At 38.8% G+C, this 22,764-nt stretch overlaps 1 protein-coding gene across 3 annotated transcripts in view; it reads right to left on the reverse strand.

The window, feature by feature from the left end:
* Positions 1 to 2,183: 2,183 nt before the first annotated feature.
* Positions 2,184 to 22,764, reverse strand: part of MAP7D2 (MAP7 domain containing 2) — a 75,603-nt gene continuing 55,022 nt past the window's right edge. For 2 of the 3 annotated variants that reach the window (XM_042868302.1, XM_042868300.1), the window contains 11 exons: positions 20,764 to 20,912; positions 19,574 to 19,701; positions 11,875 to 12,107; positions 11,367 to 11,493; positions 9,929 to 10,133; positions 9,695 to 9,799; positions 8,397 to 8,450; positions 7,858 to 7,936; positions 6,941 to 7,127; positions 4,962 to 5,241; positions 2,184 to 3,668 (listed from right to left, as the gene is read on the reverse strand). In XM_042868302.1, coding sequence (XP_042724236.1) covers positions 4,992 to 5,241; positions 6,941 to 7,127; positions 7,858 to 7,936; positions 8,397 to 8,450; positions 9,695 to 9,799; positions 9,929 to 10,133; positions 11,367 to 11,493; positions 11,875 to 12,107; positions 19,574 to 19,701; positions 20,764 to 20,912 — 1,517 coding nt within the window. In that variant the 3' untranslated portion in view covers positions 2,184 to 3,668; positions 4,962 to 4,991. The remainder of the gene's footprint in view (positions 3,669 to 4,961; positions 5,242 to 6,940; positions 7,128 to 7,857; positions 7,937 to 8,396; positions 8,451 to 9,694; positions 9,800 to 9,928; positions 10,134 to 11,366; positions 11,494 to 11,874; positions 12,108 to 19,573; positions 19,702 to 20,763; positions 20,913 to 22,764) is intronic. The other variant, XM_042868301.1, reaches the window with a different exon arrangement.

Raw genomic sequence — 22,764 nt, forward strand, 5'->3', positions numbered from 1 at the left:
CTTTAGTTTTAGAAAATTACTACTCTGGTCTTGAACCATTAGAAGTACTATCAAATGTGTTATTGTACTTCAGCACCACCAACTGCAGAACAAATATGGCAACTGAGGCAAAAACAAGAGCCAAAAATTATTCATGTGGTCAATAAACCATTTTCTTGTAGTTTAGGTAATTATTTTAACAGCCTAAGCATCTTTTCTCTTAGTGTTTCTGCACTGGAACAGGCTGCCTAGGGCAGCGGGCAGTGTTCAAGGGGCATCTGGACAACGCCAATGGTGGTGACAGGGGCAGCTGGAGCAGCCGGCCACTTGAATGAGCTGTATGCTATCGCTAATGAGGCTGGGAGCTAATGAGCAGGGAGTCACTTTTTGAAGTGATGGGAAAGATCTGTGCTCTGCCAGGCAGAGCAGCAGTCTGTATCAGCAACAGCACAATCTGTGCAATCACAGGAGAGCAGATGATCTTCCCCTTCCCTGGTCCTTTATCTGTCTAGATGAAAATGCAGCCTCGGGGTCCAGATCCACCCATTGCTGATGCTGCTCTGTTTGGAAATGAAGGTGCTTGGAAGCCAGGGGGGCTGCTCGAGGCCATTGTGAGGCCTGAGACAAGCTTTGGGTGTCACTTCCCAGAGCAACTCCAAGGAAATTGCTGATCCTAATCAGAGTTACCATGATGCCCCATTACCTTGCGTGTATTATTTATTTGTACATTAGAAACTTGCTAATAGTTATTCTAGAGATTGAAAATAGATCTGGGAAAAGATGGTAGCAGTGTCAGATTCTTCTTGGTGCTTAAGACAGCTGCATTTGCATCACTCCATTGTGCTGCATTAGCAGTATGTATTATTAGCAAACGTTACCTGCTAACCTAACTTTTTGAAGTAATGCAGTTCTCATGTGTTACTCCGAGTTCTGCTTCAGTCACCCCTCATGCCTGGTCTGCAGTTCACTTTCCAAAAGTAACCTGGGGAAAAAAACAAAAATCCTTTCACCCACTTATAACAATCCACTTAAGGATTGTGGGTCCAGTTTGTTTTCTTGCTTCTTCTCACAGTGTGATACACAAATGCTTGACAGCAGAAAAACTCCACCAAGGATATGTGTGAATCCTCAGCAATCATTCACCAGTTTCAGGACCACTGCTAAATGAAAAATGAAGCTCTCTGGGCAGAGCTGAATCACAACAGCAAACATGTGTATTGATGCAGAGAAATTGTATCATCTCAAAGAAAAAGTGGAAGCGAATGAATCCCTCAACAAACAGCACTTGCTTCAGATATTCAACCAATTTTTTAAGACTACACATGAAAGCAAATGTGAAAGGAAACAATGCAAGGTCTTTTGTAAATACTGACTTACCTCGTTCCCTTTAAGCTTAGTAAATAGTTGAGTGGACAGGTCACATCAATGATTTCAGAGCTCATAAGAGCACGATGAACTGTTATAATGGAAAATATTAATATACTTCAAAAATAAAAAAAGTCTTGATATAATTTTTAGTTTTCAAAGTTATGATTTAAAAAAAAAAGGTATTTGCCGAAGGTTTTTCCCAACATTTCAGTAGACTATAAATAGCAGCTCTAAGCAAGTTACTTTCTGAATACTGGTATGTGCATTTAGCTTGAAGAGAACATCGATGTACAAACGCCCTTACAGAACAGACCTCACACACTCAGTAGAACAGCTTCCAATGACCACGGATCCCAAGTTCTCTTTCTCATTTGCCTTCCCACATAATAGCCCAGAGAGCTGAAGCTGAGGCTGCAAGCACCGATAGCATTTAGGATGCCACTGACTGGAAGCCCTCAGCTTACAGCTTTTCTGCTGATGGTGTACATTTCTCCTACGTACTGACAAGAGCTCAGAAAGCAAATCAGCGCACGGCAAAGGAAGCAACATGAAATATTTGAAGGCTCTGAAAACCACTCCTTCATTCACTATCGCTCATTTCTTCAGAAGACATCACAGAATAAGTTAACACACAGCTGCCTTTAAATCTGTCTTACTAGGAGTAAAAAAAGCTAAGAAACAACAGTTAGATTCATAAATGAAAATGTATTTCACCTTTGTACATGCTATACAGGTCATGCAAATAAAGAAATCTACATGTTATACAATGACACCATAATAAAATATCATGTGACATTTGTCAAACACAATGCACCACAGCAAAACAAACAGTTTGGTTTGGTTTTGTTGTTTTTTTTTATTTAAGAAATAAATGTAGGACTAAATTGGAAGACACGGTACCATGCTACAGCTTACTGCACAGTCAAAGGAAATTACTTTTCTGAAGTACACCAATATAAACAGCCAGATTGCTGTAGGAATGCTTTCTTTGTACATTGCACGTGATTCTATTGGTTACTTCCCCATTGCCGGCTTCAAGGAGCACAAGAACGGGCCTACAACCGAGCTCAAGATAACACTTGGAACTCCCCTATGTGTAAAAAGAAAAATAACCAAACAAGCCCAGTTTTCACTTCTTTTTTTGATGTTAGTTTCCAAAGAGAGCAGTATTTGTAATTTATTTTTATAAGGAACTGGAGAAAAGTGTCCTCAAAGCAGCACATCATCTAGCATATAGTTATCGTAGGTTACCAACAGAAATGAAGTTAACACCGTATGGCACGTAATGTCTACACATGATATAGCTCGATGTGGATTTTCCCATACAGATGCTTATAGGATATTAAGTAGGCTAGCAGTGCTCGCTGTGTGTCTCCCAGCCTTTGTATTTCTGCTGCAACTTTCATATGTTATTTTGCTGCCGACTGTATCTTGTTTTGTTGAGCCTGTAAGGAAGACAAAACACTTCTGCACATGACAGAAAGCCTGCTGGTATTAACCAAGTGCCTGCATCTCCAAAGGTTACCATGTTACCTGACCCCCCGACATACTCACTTGCATCTACTACAGTTATACTATAATATATTAGGGATTATACTCGGCATTGTGCCTGCATTGTTTACAGGTGTTACACAGGTATGTTTTAAACACATAATTCATAATCACTCCAGGACTATTAATATTAACCAGTAAGTGCCACCAGTGACTAAAACTGTCAACATCACCATTACAAGGTAACTCCACACTCCGCAGTCAGTAAGAAGGTTCTTTCACTCGCAGTAATTATCCAGTTTTAAGCCTTTTTAGCTATAGCTTTGAATTATATGCCTGCATCAAAGTTGCCAATAATTCCTTATTAAAAACAAAAAAAAGAAGATAGGCACAGAACCAAAGTACAGCGTAGTATTTTTCAGTGCACTGTGGGCAAACTTCATCGCTATTTACAATAAAAAGATGGCTAAATGGACACATGATAAAATTAAGGAGCAATGATCTTAAAATTAAATGCACAAGGAAAATCACAGTGAAGTGTTCAGATGTATTTTAAATTAAAAGAAAAAAAATAAGTGCTTTGCTAGCAGCTAAAGCTCAAATTCTAATGCATACTCAGTCTTCCCTGAAACCATCGAGGTTCTAGATCACTGTTTTCCACCGAAAGTAGCCAGTTAGTCAACATATTCCCTGGGAAGACAAAGTTTTATTCAGCTCTGATTATTTGAAATCCAGTGTTCAGGACTGCAGAAGCTTTTTCAAGTGACAATTTCATGTTTTACCGCCAGCAGTGTCACAAAGTGACATATGTCCTCCACAGATTGCTACCTCTGTCAATTGAAAAAATAAGAGAAGAAAATCAAGTCAGCTATGCAAGTTAGATGACCTCAAGTTGGTAGTCTAGAAAACACAATAAAATCAACTACAGCAACGTACTTTGAAAATATCATTGAAGGTTACTTACCTTCCCCCTACTCCTCCCCATCATATTGTTTCTCAGCTTTCCAGAAGCATTTCTACACTATGCTGCAAGTTCCTACAGCAGCAGAAGAGAGTGACCAGCTGCAATAACCATCATTTTCTAGTTTGGCTCCACTTCTAGCTGTTTTCTTTATGTTAATGTACTGTTATAGCAACAGCATTTTACTACTGAAGAAAATGAGCAGCTCACTACTCGCTGAGCACAGGAAGAAAGTGTTTCAATTGACCAGATACATTCAATTGCTGATAGCTCAGTAATGCATACAAAAGAAGAACTCTCCAGTTCTGGAGAGCCTGGACCAGCCCTGCAGAGAAGAATTTGTGGGACCTGATGGACAAAAAGCTGGACATGATCCAGCAATGTGCTCTTGCAGCCCAGAAGGCCAAGAGTATCCAAAAAGAGGGGTGGCAGCAGGGAGATGGAGGCAATTGTCCCCCTCTACTCTGTCCTTGTGAGGCCCCATCTGGAGTACTGCATCCAAATCCAGGGCCCTCAAAACAAAAAAGATGCAAAGCTGTTGGAACGGGTCCAGAGGAGGGCCACAGGGATGATCAGAGGGCTAGAGCACCTCTCCTATGAAGAAAAGCTGAGGGAGTTGGCCTTGTTCAGCCTGGAGATGAGACGGCTGCAACAAGGCCTTCCTGTACTTGAGGGGAACTTACAAAACAGGAGGGAGAATGATTTTTTACACAGGTAGATAGTGACAAAACAAGGGGCAATGGCTTTAAACTGAAAGAGGGAAAATTCAGCTTAGATATGAGGGGGAAATGCTTTCGTCAAAAGGCAGCGAGGCGCTGGCACAGCTGCCCAGAGAAACTGTAGTGCCCCATCCCTGGAGGCGCTCAAGGCCAGGTTGGATGGGGCCCTGGGCAGCTGAGCTGGTGGGGGACAGCCCTGCCCACAGCAGGGGCTGGGGGGGTTCTGAGGTCTCTTCCAACCCGAGCCATTCCATGATTCTATGATATGATGGCCATTTAAAAAGAGCTGTAAATGTAAAAAGTCATGCTACATTTAAATATCTAAGAGATCATATGTGAAAAGAATTAGAAAGCTGCTGTTTAGAACTGCTGTATTATTCTGGGAAGCTCATGAGTAATCACACAATTTATCACATCTAAAGACATTTATCGCACTACTGTACCTTTATGTGTCCTGCCGAAAAGCGAGGCTGTCAACAGATTGAATTAAGCGTATTTTCCTGTCCTGGGCTGTTAAATCCCTCAATCAAGTTTTTGTTACAGTCATCAATGCTAATAGTATCACTGGACGTCTTGGAATAAGTAGGTGGGCCTGTGAAATCCAAGAGATCTTCAAGAGCCTTGGCATTGCTTGTCCCATTTTGGTCGAAAGAAACACCAGGCATGAGTTCATTCATGGGTGAATATTCAGGGATGGAGATAAGTTCTTCTTTTGAAACAGGGCTATAAAAAGATATATAAAAAGAAGATGCAGAATAACAGCTGTGTAGATTTTCATTAACCAACAAATTTATCTTCTGACCATTCAAGAAATACTACCTTAGAGCTAAGTGCAGTGAGCTTTTTACCTGGAACATGTCCCAAATCAAGCAAAAAATAATAATAATAAAAAAATTACTCTGTTTAGGATGAAAGATCATACTTAATCTATATTTCTTAAAAATTAAGATTTGTGGTTCCTCTGTGACATGAACATTCATCTCCTAAAGCCCACATTTCTAATAGTTTACTGAACTGAATTTACTGACACCACTCAGCATCTGCACCTTTCCATTATCTAAAGACGTAACTGCACCTTACAAATTACTGTTCCGAACCTGCAATCAAATACTTACAGCCCTTGTATTTCACAATTTAAATAAAAATCTACTTCTTAATACTTTATAACGTACTTCAGCCACAGAAATCCAGAATTTAAGAAGCACTGCAACCAGCTGATGCTTTGCAGAGACTATAAAGACAAGCATGTTTCAGTTTGGAGAAGAAAAGTCAGAGGGAGAATTTTGCTAATATTTCTATGACCATATGGTGAGAGCACGACTGCTGTGCATCAACTCCATTAACACTGAACACTGGTGATGCACAGTGACACTAGTAAGAGATGGGGGTTAACAAAGATCAAAGAATATCATTTACCTCAGGGGGGCTAAGCTGTAGAATCTGCTGTCAGATGAGGTTGTGGAAGCAAATAATATCAGCAGGTTGAAAAAGGAGTTAGATAAACTCATGGGAAATAGGTCAATCAGCAGATATTAGTCAGAGCAAGGTGGACTTCCACCTTCCAATATCCATAACAAAATACTTCTGTGCGGTTTTGGAACGCACTAAATTCAGGTTCCCTCACCAACCACTTTTTCCCATTGATGCTCAAAACAGAACAGTGGTCTAAAAGAACTTTTGGTCTGTCCTGGTAATGCCCTTCTCATGTATTTATGTTTATGCATCTTTACTGAAATACTTACACACTGTGAGAAGCTAATAAGTTAATTTGGCTTGTTAATTCAAGAAATATAGTATAAAAATTCCATGCTTAAAATTCTGAGCTAACTTTCCCATAGCAGCCTTAAATCACCTATTTCCTTCTTACCCACAGATCCTTCCACCAAAATGCAACAGTGTTTAATGCATAGGATGTTACTGATATCCATAGACTTATTCCAGTTAAACACTTACAATTTTTAGAGCCTAATTTCCTTTATTCTGTAGGGATAAGCGTGAAGAAAAAAGCTTGTGCATCGTAGCCATGCAGTCTTGGGACAAATAAAAAATAAATGGTGGCATCTGAACAATACAGTAGCTACATCTGTACAATATCTACAGATGCTGTTTTCACACAGTATGGCATTTTGTATTTTAAGAATTATTTGAAAGGCTTGGACACATTTGTATAGAACCTGTAAGTAAGAACAGTAGGAAGACTTTTTAAGTTCCCCTGCTCCTAAATACATGGAAGTGGGAGGAAGTTCAGGCTCTTGTCCAAAACAACCGCATCTTTGCATCTTAACAGATTTAGAACATACCACCACTGGCACCACATTGTTCCCCACACTGTGAGGCTGGGGAGAAGGAATACCAGCAAACTAAAAGGGAAACCTCATGTCCCTAGTATAAATTTCATTATTTCTATTGGTAGTTACAGTACCTTACATCCATAGACTGAACCTCATCTGCTGAATCTTCCATGCTGTTAGATTTCCCATCTACAGCTTCCAGCTGAACAAGTCCTGGAACTGACTTCAGTCCATTAGCAACTACATCTTGAGAAGGTACTACAGAAGCAGTACTCTCTAAGCTCTTACTTTTCAGGCAAGTTGCCAGCCCATTGATCTCTATAAAAAATAGGATAGCAATTATGACAGTAGTGATATCTTTATTTAATCATTTTTCAAACATCAGAAATGCTTTTAAATTACAGAGTAAAAAGGAAGACTGACAATGACTGACTCAGTTTCATCTTTGACTCACTGTATTACACTTGAAATCCTCCTTTCCTCTCTAAAATTGTGCTTTATGCTCCATCTTTTGAATTTAATGAAACAGGAAGAGGATATACCATCTTTTTTGTCATGTGCTAAAAGCCTTAACACCTGGGGAAGTAACCAAGCTATAGACAAATGCTGCAGATACATATATATTTTTAACTCATGCTTAAAATACATATGCTGCTTTCATCAAGTCAAATTAAATCTTATTTTCATCACGTGAGATTTAGAACAATGCTATAAAAAGCTTGCAAGCTTGACTGTGAGCCAAAGAAAATTCTGCCCACAAAACTCAAATGCAGGTTGCAGCAGGCAAACCAATTAGCAGACTGGAACTTCTCATTTATAGAAATGCTATGTCAGGTACTAAATGGAGGACAATCATTCTTCTGCTTACGTGGCAAAACAAAGTCTCTCACTGAGACTCTCACTCAGTCTCCAGGGTCCAATATTTGTGACTGACACAAACCTAGCTAATCTTTTTCAGAGAAAACCGAAGAGCACAGTGCTCTACCTGAGGAAAACTCTGAAAGGAACTAGTTATGAAAACAGGTAAGAAAAATATAGTTAGTTTTACCTGGCTGGTTAAGAACAAGGGCTTTTGGTTGCTTTTCCACATTCAAAGTTGATGGTATCTCCAGTTTTGGCTCTTCCTTCTGCAGTCAAGTAACAAATCAAGTATATTAGACAAAGTAGTGTAAACTTCATGGAACCGACTGTGCTCAAAATGTATGGCATTGCTCAGGGCCACAGGGTGGTCAAAGTTCATCAACAGCAGTGGAGGATTTTTTTTCATTTAATATTAGGCAGAGGATTTTCTATTATTATATTTTAACTTGAAAAAGAAAACAGTCTGTGGAAGTAACTGAAGGAATAGTTTTTTAATAGAAAACTTACACTATAAGTGAAATCTTAACTGTCCATCACTTCCTAGCTGGAAATAACTGCCTTGTTCTTTGGCTGGTACAAAGCAGAGATATCACAGCAGCAAACACTGCTGGGTGTAAACAGTACCTAAGTACACCTATGATAATGGAAAATGCTCAGGTTTAATTTTCACATGTGAGTTATTAAAGTAAAGACAACACAAATCCTACACCACGCACAATTTCATACCTTTATTTCTGGAGTTTCACTCCTCCTTGTTCTCTTCATTATTTCATCAATTCTCTAGAAATCGAAATAAATTGGAGGATGAGAAGGCAGGCAAAACATTTAACACTGGACTGATAAAGAAGAGAAAAAAAAAAAAAAAAATCAACAGAAGTCTTGTCACAACCTCATCCTCACCTGTCCTCAAAAAGGGAAAATAAATAAGAAAGATTAACGTAACAGAAGAAAACAGCTGGAAGCTGGCTTGCAGCATCAGGGTACAAAACATGACCTTCTCACTAGATGCAATTTACAGACAAACATTTTAAAAAGACGTTGGCAGTTTTGAGTTGTGCTCAGCTTTGGAACAAGACATTAAAAAAAAACCAAAAACAAAAAAACAAAAACAGTCATTACTTTCATCTAGCTGCCTTTTCTATTTCCAAACAGCTGCTTTGAAAAACAGGTTTTTTTGGAATGGAGGAGTAGAATGAACTATCTGAAATCACTCTTTGCTGGAATTCTGCAAAGTGTTACCCTAAAATCCTTTATTTTTCTTCTTTGTTCATTAGAAAACAGCAACAAGAAGCTTTTCCAGTAAGCTCTGCTTCTTTGCACTACCGTGAAATATTTCACATGTAAAGACATTTTGCTTCTGTATTGCAATCTACAACAGCAACATGTTTCCAGCTCAGTGGTAAACAGTTAAAAATAACACATTAGAATAACATATATGGAAGGACCTTCTATAACTAGAAAGAAGCTCAGCAGCTCTGCAGCTGTTCTCTCTTGACACAGAGCTGTAGGTAAAGCTATGCAGTTCCAGCCATTTCCTTGTGCAGAAATTGTGGTAGACAGCCCTGCTGCCTCTGCACAGTGTAACCAGAGACAAGCCAGGTGGGAGGAAACCTGTTTGTTAATCTCATTAACTTCCTAAATTAAAAACGCTGGACTTCTGTTGAGTAAGTTTTAAAACAAAGTCACTCATGTTCCTCAAGAGCCTGTGATGTCCTGGGTTGGGTGGCAATGCACGTTTGCCTTGCCGTGCCATTCTCTATTTGTCTTAGGCGTTTAACCTTGTGGGTGCATGCTAATCCTTTGTTTGTTCACTGCTTAGCACAAAGTCATTTGCCTTAGGCAGTTCCACTTTGTTACAAATGCTGATGTAGATGTCCCCCAAACTTGCAAGAAGCAAAATTAATCATAAATATCAGTTTGTAATCCCCTCAGATTATTATTTCTGGATACTACTAGGTACTCTCTGGGTTATATATTTAAACAAGAAATGAAATCATTATCTTAAATGAGACACAAATATCCACCTTCTTCCGCTCCAGTCTTTCTTGCTCAATTTGCTGCATGATTTGCTCCCTTTCAAGACGAAGTTGCTCAGCTGCCTCACGGGCTTTGATTTCTGCTTCTTCCCTCTAATCAGAATGCATAAAATACAATAAGTCCATTATTTATTTCAGGTTAATTACTATATAGAATAAATTCTTTATTTATATGTATACGTAAATATATGTATACATATACATTTGTGTTTGAAATGATACCTGTTTCTCAAGTTTGGCTTGGAGCTCTTTTTCTTGCTTTTCTTTCAGCATTTGTTCTTCCTCAGCTCTCCTCTTGGCTTCCTCTTCTGCCTTTTTCCTAGCTGCTTCTTCTTCACGTCTTCTTTCCTCCTCTTTCTTAAGAGCCTCTTCTTCAAGACGAAGTCTTTCTTCTTCTGCCTTTCTCTTCTGTTCTTCTCTTTCAAGCCTGCAAAAAGAAAAAATACTGGTATGTTTAAAAGGTTTCATCTTGTTTAGCATGAATCCTACTGTACATACGATATACAATGAGCATTAAGTAATCATGCATCAGTGCACATTTTCATGAATATAACTAAGAGGTTGAGAACATGCCCAGAATTCAGGTTAATATCAAAGTTTTATTCCAGTGTTTTCCTTATTGTATAAAATACCTCATAGAAATTATACTTTTCCTTAGGAAAACAAAAACAAAACAAAAATTTCCAATGTGATCTCCAATAGGATATAAATAATGCCTGTAAGCTTCAATAAAAAAATTAAAAAATCGTTTTTCCTCTGTACTTAATTCCCAGAATACTGGAATATATAAACAAAGATATACTCCTGTGCTTCCTTTCAGTTGAAGATAAACAGATTGGACAAGTAGCAGCAAATAGAATCCACAAAACACAGCAATGTGCTCAAAAGAGTGGGTCTATCTATTCCACCTGTGCTGTACATAGGCCTATTCAGGGACAGCTTATTCACTCTCAGATTCAAGAGCTGTTTTGACAACTGATCATTGTTGCAGTTGCAGATGTGGGAAATACTTCCATCAGGTTAAGCTTTCAGACACTTCTGATTTTTTTCCCCCCACATTCTCAGTAAGAACAGACACAGTCCCAATTTAGACATGCATAGTCAGTGCTTTAATATTAGGGAATGAAGCCATGAACTGTTTACATATGCCACTAGTGCTGAATATGAAGAACAACCCAAAGGCTTGCTCCTGAAACAGAGCCAGAAATTCACTGTTTAGACACAGCAACTTTCAGTGTGCCCACACTCCTAAAGCCCTCACCTGCCTGTGACAGGGTTGGGCAGGGAGAAAAACTTCAGGGTAATGTTTTGAATAATACAAGCCTTGCAGTTCACGGCATATATGCTGGTACTTATATGTGAACTGGTAAAACTAAAACTACCTCATACACTTTTACAAAGTACTGCAAACTGCAGAGTGGACATACCTAACTCTCTGGATGGGTTATAGTTTCTTCAGGCTTCTTGAAAGGGCACAATTATTATTTTCAAACTTCCCTAGTCATAAGGACTGCCAATGACACTAATGAATTACAAATACAAAATAAATTAATATTTAAATGTAAGCTCTTGTATTGATTCTAAAAATGCCATTTTGAAGCTTCTTCAGTGATACAGGTTATATTATTAGCTAATAACTTTCACAAATCAATGGAGATACCTCTCCCGTTCTTCTCGCTCCTGTCTCTCCCTCTCCTCTTGTTCCTTTTGGAGGCGGGCCTGTCGTCTTTTTTCAGCTAGAATTTTTGAAGCTTCTTCTGCATCAGTTGTTCCTGCTGTGATCTTTCCTAAGAGAAGATGACCAAGGATGGAAAGTTGGAGAAGAAGCTGTGAAAGTGTCCAGCGCTTACTCACTGGCACAGTGGCTACAACGAGCCTGGTTCATGCTGTTATGCCCCTTCCACTTCTCAAATGCATATATCAGCATTTTCAGCAGACGGAACATGGCATAGGTGAGGGCATCCCTGCATTTCAACATTTTCAAATTCTCATTAACTGACATTTTTCACTGATAACCCAGGTAAAAACCATAATAGCTGCTTCCGCTATGTACTTTCACACATTCTCATAAATCCATGGCCAAGGAGATTCACAAAAACAGTTCATCGCTGTTTGAAATCCTCACGGGCCCACAATACTTCATAATGTGTTCTCTTACAAAAGCTCACCTTCACTACTTTCTGGCTTTCCTGCAGCAGGCACATGCTTTTCAGAAGCCACCTGGCCTGCTTCTTCAGTGCGTGCTCCTGGGGATTTTTGATGACTGACGTTTTCTTTCTCCTTATCTGCCTTCTTTTTAGGAGTTTCCTGGTTGAGATTAGAAGTGGCACGATGCTTCACAGGAGAAGCCGGATATTGTTTGGCATTTTTAGGAGACTGAGGATAAGTCTTCGCAACTGTCCTGAGGAGAAATAAAGGGAAAAAAAAAATTGAGTACAGTTTATACATAGTACAACACGGAATCAAGTTCCATCTTTACAAATATCATTCTTCTTCCTTGTGTCTGACTATATTCGAGTATCAGGGACTTTTGTACACTGCTGTGTACCTACCGTGATGTAAGCAATCAGAATCTGAAATGCAGGGAATTGGCAAGCAAGTTCAAATGGTTCAGATGATTACTGACTCACTTAATAAGACCAATAATATCATCCAAGTTGTATGAAAGAAAACAATTGTTTTCATAACAGCCATTCCATAGCCATTCTCTACTCTGCCCATCTCAACATTTAAAACAAAACTACGACCAATTATTACCACATAACAAGGTACCGCCAAGCACTACAAGAGACAGAACCAACCGAACCATTCCACAGTCCATGCCACTGGTTCAGTTGGTGCTTTCATCAGCACCAGAACAGCAGGCTTGAGGCTCAAAGCTGCACTAGTGGTGATGGCAGGGCACATCACCACTACATCACCACAACAGCAGTGCTACTGATCCCTCATTTGGCTCTGCGTACTCTAGATCGAGTGACAACCCTGAAATCAGTTTTGGCACAGTGAAAGGGGAAGAACAGTTGGTAATGTGCAAATATTTTCAGTGAATAAGAGATTACAAGGAAACAAAAAACTACACACAAACACCGTTAAATATTTATATAATACTGGTAACAAGAACTAAATACTTCTAACATTTAGAAGAGCTGGGCTCCATGGCTTAATATTATGGAGGTTAAAGAGATTATGATCTGAAAAAAGTGATTTATGTGAGTCTCATTAGAAGAAACAATCCTACATTAAGGAGAGCATTACACAAGCAGTTCTAACCTTCCTTATGAATATACAATTATGTGTTATTCCTTATCACTTTTTCAATCTGCACAATACACAGTTTCAGATACTACAGCATAATTTCTGGACTCTGGTACACACACTCTGGTAGACCACACACATGAAAAGTATGGACAATGGTCGAAAATTAATGGATGAGTGTGCAAAGCTTTGTTTAAGATTATAGTATTGTGAGGACAGAGACTATTATAACTGGAATATGATTTGCATTACAGAGCAGACAATAAAAATCACAAGTCTTTCAACTCTCTCTTAATTCATGAGCTCAGAAAAATAAAGGGTTCTTTTCCACCATATTAAAAGACGCTGAGATAACAGAATATAGGGCGCTCATTTAAAGGTGCCCAATTTGTGAAGAAGGAAAGGTCTGCAGAGCACTGCACCGCCTGTACTCTCTTGCTCCTGTGCAGAGCCCGTGGCCTGGCAGAACAGCAGCACTCAATTAAATATGAAGTTCAGCTCAGGTATCCTCTGCCCTCAGGCCCAGGGACTGCCTGTAAACTCAGGTTGTTGACACTGCTCCTCCCCTTGCCTTAGCTGTAGGTACACCTCTGCCTTGCATCCCAGTGATCGGGAGGTCCTGATTTGTCCTTCATCCTGAATTACTGTGAAGGCTTCGCTGGCGGTGAGAGAAGTTGGTAACACCGGCTGGTGTTAGTCTAGCCTGTCTTTAGTTTTCTCTTTGGGATACAGATGGATTCCCAAACCCTTCTAAACGCAGAGGCACAGATTTCACAGTCCCTACCTATACGCATACATATAGGTCTCACATGTGCGCTTCACCATCATATAATTTCCTTTCATAAAAATATAACACGTAAACAGAAAGCAACAGCTTTTTTCATCCCTCTCCAGGCACAAAGAATACTTCTTGCCAATCAGACAGGTTCTCAAAGCATAGTTCCTTCTTGTGGCCCTTTCACATTCCTGACTTTACCACATATTTCCTACGTTGCTTTTTACTTAACTTGCTGTGACAGGAAGAGCAAAATAGTCATAACTAAGGCTGACTCATTTTCAGTAGTAGCACAGACATAATCGTTCTCTAATAAAGACACGACAATCAAATTAAAGAAGCTGGTAGGAAGGAATCTAGCCATGACAGCTGTGAATCCTGGACTGCGTAGGAATTAGAGCATTGTACAACTTGCTTGTGGACAAGAAAGGTGCTAGATGCACTGAGTAAAATACCTTTGAAATTTAAGACCTACAAGATTTTTTTCCTACGGCTCTTTGGCAATAAGAACAAGTATGACTTTACTCATTTTAAAGCAACTAAAAGGGAGAAGCATTCAAAGTCAATTTACTACAAGGACAGCAGCAGTGAAGCATGAAGAGTTAAAAGCAGAGAATGCCCATTAGGAATAAAAATCTTTTTTCCTTCAGAAATTTTATACCATTTACTCAGTGTCGAGTAGAAATTATTAAATGAGCACTGTCTTTCTCCCTTGTATTTAAACCTATTGCCAACTCAGCATCTTTAACATTCCTGAACACGGGTAGAATTGTTACTGGAAGAAGCTTTCATTCTACTGGTATTCAGATTGATGCTACTTTTTATCAGAAGAAACAAACCTGACTTTAAGGCAAATAGACACATGCTTGTACGGGGATCTAGATAGATTTTTAAAGTAGTTTTGCCTATGGATAAAAGGAATGGGATCCAATTATACGCAACAGGAATACAGGAAGCATACATGATGAAGATTAATTAATTAAAGGAGACTCCTCAAAATCCAAAAAGTGACAGCACATCAGCTGTCTGAAAGTTAGCTCCTTTCGGTCACCAGATTTCACAGGCAGACGCAGAAGCACAGGAAGCCTCTGCCTCCCAGCAAGAAGTCTCAGCTTTCTCCTCTCATCCCCGTGCTGATGGCAGCAGCTGGTAAGGAGCCATTCACATCATGACCCCTAAACACACTGCACAAATCTCTATCGGGTCTAAGGATCCACTGGTGCTTAAATTACAATGGCTTTTTTTTCAATTAAAGAGAGGCAGCAGTAGCCCATACAGCAGAAGAACGTCTTAGGAATAGCAGAAGAGGAGTTCAGACCTTACTTTAGCTAAGCACACAAAGTAAAGTACATGGAGTACAGAACGAGTCAGAGGTCACATCCACTTTTGTCCATAAGCAGCAAGATCAGCATGCTTTCTTCAAAAGCCTGGTACATGACAGGTCATTGGTTACAGCACCTAAGCAGGCTAACTTTAAATTAGAGATAAGCAGCAATGCAATGCTGCATTTCCTCCCCTCCTTACCCCAAATCTGCCTATTAATTGACAAAAGTTCTGCTGGAACCATACAGAGGACTTTCATGTTCTCAAACTTGCTGAGATTGCTCTGATCAAAATGCCATTCCTGGATTCTGACATTTTCGCTCTTTTATCTGTGATATTTTCTCAAAAGCATTTATTTTACTCTCAGTTTTCATCTTTTCTAGCCAGGGACAGATTCATTTCTCTTTTAGATTCCTTAGAGCACAAACTCAGACCAGGTCTATTGAATATTGCTATTTTCTTTCATAGCTGCATTACTACCAGTGTTTTCAAAACCTCCAGTTGGCCCATCCTGTAAATCAGCTGATGAAAAACTCAGATTAATTCAACATTTTATCACTGTTATCTTTCCAATGCAGAACAAAGACTGAGAAAAACAAATGCAGTAGGTGTCAAATAAAAAAATTAAAGATGGGTTAGTGGCGGACATAAAAGCTACTCTGTGAGATACACATGATACACATCTTTCCAATAGGCCAGTTTTTAAACTCTTTAAGATCTGGACATTCTACCATACATACATATTTAATCACTATTCTGTAATTTGATTGCCCACACGTATTTTGAAGACAAAGCAATGTCCCATTGGCTGCAGTGGAACACTGCCCAAAAGAACCAAGTTACAAGTTCAGTTAGTGCAACTGTCAGCAAAGCAGTGTGGCACAAACTGGGAGCTGGAAACAAATGAGGAGGAGCAGAGCTGCATTCCCATCTCCCTTCCCTCTCTCCTTTTTTCTCCACACGTAAGTGAGATAATGGTTCAGCAAAATAACCTACTGTAGAGTCTCGTCAGAGCTTTCCATTTTTATTCACTTATCTGAAGGCACTTAAAACTAAACTCTATTTCTTTGATTCAGTCAAGTTCCATTGATTTCAAAGGGACTATTTACCCAAAGACACGTGAAGGACACAGGCTTTATTGCTTTGCCAATCTATGAGATAGGACACTTACCTAACCCTCTGAGGGATGCTGCAAAAATAAACTGATTAGTGTATGGATCTTTGAAGGTGAAACAATCAGGAGAAAAAAACACACAAAATCCTGATGTTATTGACTAAGTAAAAGCTCTGAAGAACAGAAGCATTTTACACCACCAGTATCCAACAGCAACTGTTTGCAATTTGTTTAATTTTTAAATTAAAGAACATTCCCTATTTTCCCAGCTCCAACCCGCTAACAGCCACCACAGTCAACTGATCTATACTGCATTCAAAGCAATACTTTCACTTTTTCTTTTTTGTGTGGCATTTCCTGACAATATACTTAGATTTTGCCATCGTTTCAATTTCTCCCTTAGCTTATAAGTATTCATACTCCTTATCAAACATATTTCTTTCTCTCTCCTTCTGAGGTGAGCATTTGCTTACACATTTTTCTTGGATATTACAATTTGCACATTTTTATGTATATGTATTTTTTAATTTCCTCTCCTTCTTTCTCACTGAAATTTGTACTTTTACAAACATCTTTATTTATGTACTTATTGCAAATCTAGCCTGCCATCAGTCACTGTCTCTGCTTAGGTTACAGCTTTATAGCCTCGTCTGAGCCTGTTTCAATCACTCCACCATGACAAAGAAAGCTTTCTAATTAATAAACAACGAAACAAGATAGAAAGAAGACATGCAACTACCACTCACAAACCAGGATGATGACTGAAAATAACTAACAATTACAACAATACCAAGCAAACAGGAATGTCAAGCCATACATTTTTAAGAAGAAAAATGCATACAGCCAACTACCACCTAAATCAGCCCACGCTTGATTCTTTACTCAACAGCTTTCAAAATAAGGTGCTACGCTCCTAGGATCACTAACTACTAATGCTAGGATCACTAACTACTATGCTGTTGAATACATATTCTTATTTCTTCCACGTGTAATTGTTAGCCATACAAGGTGCTGGATGGAGAAAGATTAAACTTGGAAAAGACTGTCAGGTTTGCAAAGAGAATGAATATTTTATCTATATACTAAATTGCGTTACAATTATTCTTTAGCCCCACAGTTAATTTTAAAGGAGAAGCTAAGGTGATACAATCTAAAAGAAGGTTCCTACATTTAAATCCATCATCCAGCCAGATCATCATCTCTATACAATATGGAGGTATGATGATCAGGATGCATTTGGATTGATTTTTTTTTTTTTTTTTTTAACTTCTGAGGGAAATTTGAAGAGTGCTATAGCAGAAGTGCTGTTCTGCAATCGGTACCTAACATGGATTTAAACTGTATTTGCTGTAACTCTCATAAGGTCAAAGAGAGTGTTCTAATTGGGCCATGTTAAGATTAAATTCTCAGTAATACATTTGTAGCAGTGGTCAGAATATGATTCTCTTGAGGAGGAGAGGGAGGGAAAAAGGGGATAACTTCCCAGCTTACAGTCGCAGAGAAACCCATAGCAAGCATCCTAATTCCTCCATGCAGCACCTGCTTCTTCCTCTAAAAAGCAGAGTTCTATATTCCTTACATGCATGGAAACATTTTCCTATAAGAAGATTCTCAGAACTTGCCAACTTGCCTGTCTCGTTTAAAAAAAAAAAAAAAAAAAAAAAAAAAGAAAGAAAAAAACTAAATCTTTGCCTAACCTTCTAGGGAAATTAGTTCTATAAATTAAGAGTAGCCATGCCTTTTTCACTGAGCACTAAGCATCTGTTTGGTTATTTGACCACTTATCCTCCTGTCCCATGAGGGGTTGGACTCGATGATCTCTGGAGGTCCCTTCCAACCCCTACAATTCTGTGATTCTGTGATCTCTAGAACAAGCCGTGCCAACATTTTCAGTGACTGCCCACTGCTTCATGCTCAGTAGCCCACTTCCCACCAATCATTTTGTTTTAATTATACCTGTTTCTTGCTATGTCTTTTATGCTGGTTGACTGAACTGAAAAATGCATTCTGAACAGGGAATATCAACAACTTACAGAATAATACCCATCTGTATTGCTTGAACTTTTCTCTGTACATTTTGGAGAGCCTGTTTTATAATGACCTGCTCAAAATTTTAATGACAAAGCTGACTGTGATTATTATTCCATATCGCTACATTATTTACAAAAGTTACACAGTTCAAATGTGATGAATATTACTAGATGTAATATTGAAAGTTTGTACACTTGTGGCCCATAACATGAATCAAGAATTGCCATTTCACAGTTGTACACAAGGGGATGCCTAAAACAGAAAGGGTGCCCTGAGTTAGATTATTTCCCACATTTTGCTTCACACCAGAATTGCACACAAAATCACTTCTCCATTAAATGATTGTGCACACAGAACTAAGGCAAAGAAGGAACACTAGGCTGACTTTTGAAAAAGTTTATCAGAAAGATCAGAATGGTTCAGAATATAACCAGGTTCAAATAAAAAATAATATTTATAATCAGCCAAAGGAGATATTTTCAACATAGGACCCATGAACAGGGTTTGAAAAAAGAAACCACAGACAACAACTGTAGACAACGAGTACCTTACAGAACTTAAGTGCTTGAGTCAGACTTAATATCTTGTTCTAAGAAAGCTGAAGAAGCATTTGTTTAGACCTGCGAGTTGGAAACCATGGCACACACAGTACAGTTCTGACAGTTTGCAAGTGAGGACTGAGAAAAGCAACTCAGTAAGTCAAGTAAGGTCAAATACGCCACAGGTCCACAATCCTGCATAGGGTGGGGTGGGTGGAAGAGGTCTGTAAATGAACAAAGATTAAAACCAATGGTTTAGATCTAGAATCACAGAATGGCCTGGGTTGAAAAGGACCACAATGTTCATCTAGTTTCAACCCTCCTGCTATGTGCAGGGTCGCCAACCACCAGACCAGGCTGCCAAAAGCCACATCCAGCCTGGCTCTGAATGCCTCCAGGGATGGGGCATCCACAGCCTCTCTGGGCAACCTGTTCCAGTGCATCACAAGTTTACTGATGGATACAGGTAGTAATGCCAGCAAAGGCATATTTTAAACACTAAAATTTCTAGTTAGTATTAATGTTTTGTGCATTTGTTCAAAATCTAATAAAACAAATGCATGCTGAAAAAACAAATTTCGAATAAAATTTCACGGTAACTGAATTGCACAGCAATAATTTCAGAAGGACGAGAAAACACTGAATATCTCCAGAAACCTTTAACACAAATTCATGTGTATCTGTTCATCTGTTCCTCTCTTTCTCTGTGTGTAACAAAAATTAACTGGATTTTATACAACCCTACCAAGGAAATTCTTCAGGAGTTTATGCATTCTTTGTAGATAAAAAGAAGCTCAAAGCATATCAGATCACTAATCAGAAAGGCATACTTAGGTGTGGCAGGTGAGGCGGATCTTCTGGACATAGCAGCAGGAGAATCAGACCTTCTGAGAGGAGATCCCATTCCAGATGATGAACCAGGTGTGGTGGGTCGCTTCTCTTTCTTTATTTTCTCAGTCTAGAAACACCAATTATTTTAGTTTATGTAATTAGGAGCAATACTTCAAAATGTATTTGATAACTGTAGTAACAAAATGACATAAGAACAAGTTCACGTAGCATACATTCTCAACAATTTTTTTAACAGCAGCTCACAAGTTAGGAGCATTTTTTCCATACAGATTAAAAATAGGTCACATCTTGCATGGATATAGTAAACAAGGAGTAAATAAAGTCATATCAGTGCATTCCTCTCCAAGAGTTCTTGGTGGAGAGCTGAGGAGAGTATTAGGTGGAGTAATCAAAATCACTTAGATGTTAGTGCACAGCCTCTCAGATACAGCCAATAGTGCAAGCACGCATCCCTCATAAATGCTGCCAGGTGTAACAGCATGAATCATGCAAAACTTCAGCTCCCAGCTCTGGTCCTCTCACTTGCATTCAATTCAGATGGTACAAACCCCCCTACTCTTAGTATTAACTACTGGAAAATACAGGATCTTTTAAAACACTATTTCACAGCCCTAACATAAGTTTTCTATAGCTTATCTTTCATTGTGTAGACTGAGTGAAGGGGAACGACTTGCCTTTACTTTTTCGGGGAATTACAGTGGATCAACGACATGACTTTTACGCAAACAGCATCTAAAATGTCTACAGAGGGAGTTAAGCAATTTGTATAGAAAAGAGGCACTGCCAATAATTTTGGCAAGTTTCCAAAATATGCAAAGCCTCCTAATTAACCAGCAAAACTGGACTGACTTATACAGAAATATTTTGTTTGTCATCCCCCACTCCCAGAAGTTATAGGCGAGCCCAGAAGTATGCACTTCTCAGTTCCCTGAAAATAAAGGTGTTGCTGTTCTAAATGCCCTTGCTTAACGCTGACTTCCAGCAGGAGGAAGATACTGAAATGTTGGAACGCCAGAGCAGAAAAGCAACAGATGCATGCAAGTCTTACTTTCTTACTGCTTCTTACAAAAAGGATACTCATAGAAATAAAGCGACGCAAAGTGAAAGGTAACGACAAGAAGTCCCATCAATTTATCCAGAAGTAAAATCAAGAATGTTCCAAACTGACCTGAGTGACTTCACCTGCAGCCGCCCCTTTCCCAGCATCAGAAGTGGAGGGTGAAGTCGCCTTCTTCCTGTCTGCGCTTCGAGTGGGGGAAGGCTTGTAGGGAGATTTTAGAGGACTAGCTGGTGCTACACGAGGACAGATATGGAATACTAAAGAGTTATAGCACAATAGCAAGAGCAAAAGGGAGCACAGACAGAGGAAGCAAGGGAGAGGAGAAAACAGCATACTTTTACATCAAAATGTTCAAAGGTCATTTTCAAGTTTTCCAATTTTCAAAAAAGATCACATTGTGGAATACATTCATCACCATATTTACTAAAAATGCCTCAACTGAAGGTAACATTGAACAGAGTTGTTTTGTTGTTTGGTTTTTAATCATCTCTAATAATCATTTTCTTATCCGTACACTTTTTGAATCACTTGACTATGACTGCAATTCTTTTCTCTTCTGAAAACTCTCAGCTCCTTTGCATATGACAAAAAGAGAAATCAGATAATTCCAGCTGGATAACTTCTGAACAAATACTGTGAAACTGGAAGGGTAACAGAAGCACAAGAATTGACTTTGTTTGTTTTTTGAAAAAGCTTAAACATGGCAAAGGCTTCTAAGTATCTCAGTTGCTTTTTAAAGTAATAACTCAAATTCTTGAAGAAACCCTAAACTAAATGCTGCTGTAGGTATTTCAGTTATTGTCATTAGGGGTAAATACACTTTGCAGGGCAACACTTTCTGGTTTTTTGTTTTTTTTTTTTTTTTATTTGCAATATGAACAGGATTTAAAAAAAAAAAAAGGGATATTTTACTCCTGCTTTTTTTTTTTGTTGATGTTGTTCATATTGCTAAGATGAAACTTTCACAAACACATAGAACCATCAACAGAACATATGCTTCATTAATAAGATACACAGAAATTGTAATCGTGTGGCAGTGTTTACAGTCCTATTTCAAAATAAGTCAAGAAGGAATACTGACTTTGGAAAAATATTAATTGTACCTAAATTTAAAGGAAATAACTTTTTTTTTTTTTTTTTTTTTTTAAGTTGGGGGCAGTGCTGTAAAATCTCTTAAGATTCAATTTTTGCATGCTTTCAAGTTTAACTGGACCCATGTTTTCCTTTGAATGACTTTCTTGCAATTTGGCAAGTTTGCTCCATTTGAGAAAAATGTTCAGAAACTAGATTGTTGCTTAAGGTAGCTCTACTTCAACCATAAGAAAAACAGTTTTTATTGAACTCTCATAATTCAGGTTTATCTGAATGTCTTGACTTAAAGTTATATTAATAACATGTTGCCTTCAAGAGTCATGAAAGCTAGGATCCTCATTTCTAAACCTACAGAACGTGCAGGAACGGAGCAATTTTGGCCCAAATACAATCACAAGAGCACACTACATGATTATGAAAAGGGAGGATCCTGTTCCATGTTCAGAACACTGCTTCTACTGAAAGAAGTACATATCACGGAAGAAATCCTCCCTCAACCTTTTTGCTGACAACTACTGACAAAACAATCAATTGTCACTCCAATTTCACTTAGGGAAAAGTCAACCTGTAGGCCAAATGGCATCCCTGTTAGACATGCCAGCAGGCTACTTCAAAGACTCTGTGATGAAGAGGGAGATAAGGCTGGGAGTTTACAGGCAAGATGACCAGGGAAGGACAAAGAAAGTCCCTATTGATTTCTTCAACATCAATCAAAAACAACACAGAAAGCAACATCTGTAGGTGGTCCTGGCAATTCACCTCAATGTTTTCAACAAAATATATTGATCTAGATTTGAACTGAGTTTTGCTCAGTTGTAGCAGCACCTGCTCCCTGAACAATAAGTAACCTGAGAATTTTCTCATAGGCAAAGCACTGTGTGGCAACATTTCTGCTTCCTGCACCTACAAGGGAAGTCATTTCAGAGTGGCTCCATAACAATGTCCCTACACACTGCAATGAAGAACACTGCGTAAAGGAAAGCATGCTTACTGCCTAATCCATTTTTAGAAGGCCTC

This window comes from Lagopus leucura, unplaced genomic scaffold, assembly GCF_019238085.1.
Source record: "Lagopus leucura isolate 7727_CA_CO unplaced genomic scaffold, USGS_WTPT01 Super-Scaffold_100001, whole genome shotgun sequence".
Taxonomy (NCBI): Eukaryota; Metazoa; Chordata; class Aves; order Galliformes; family Phasianidae; genus Lagopus; species Lagopus leucura.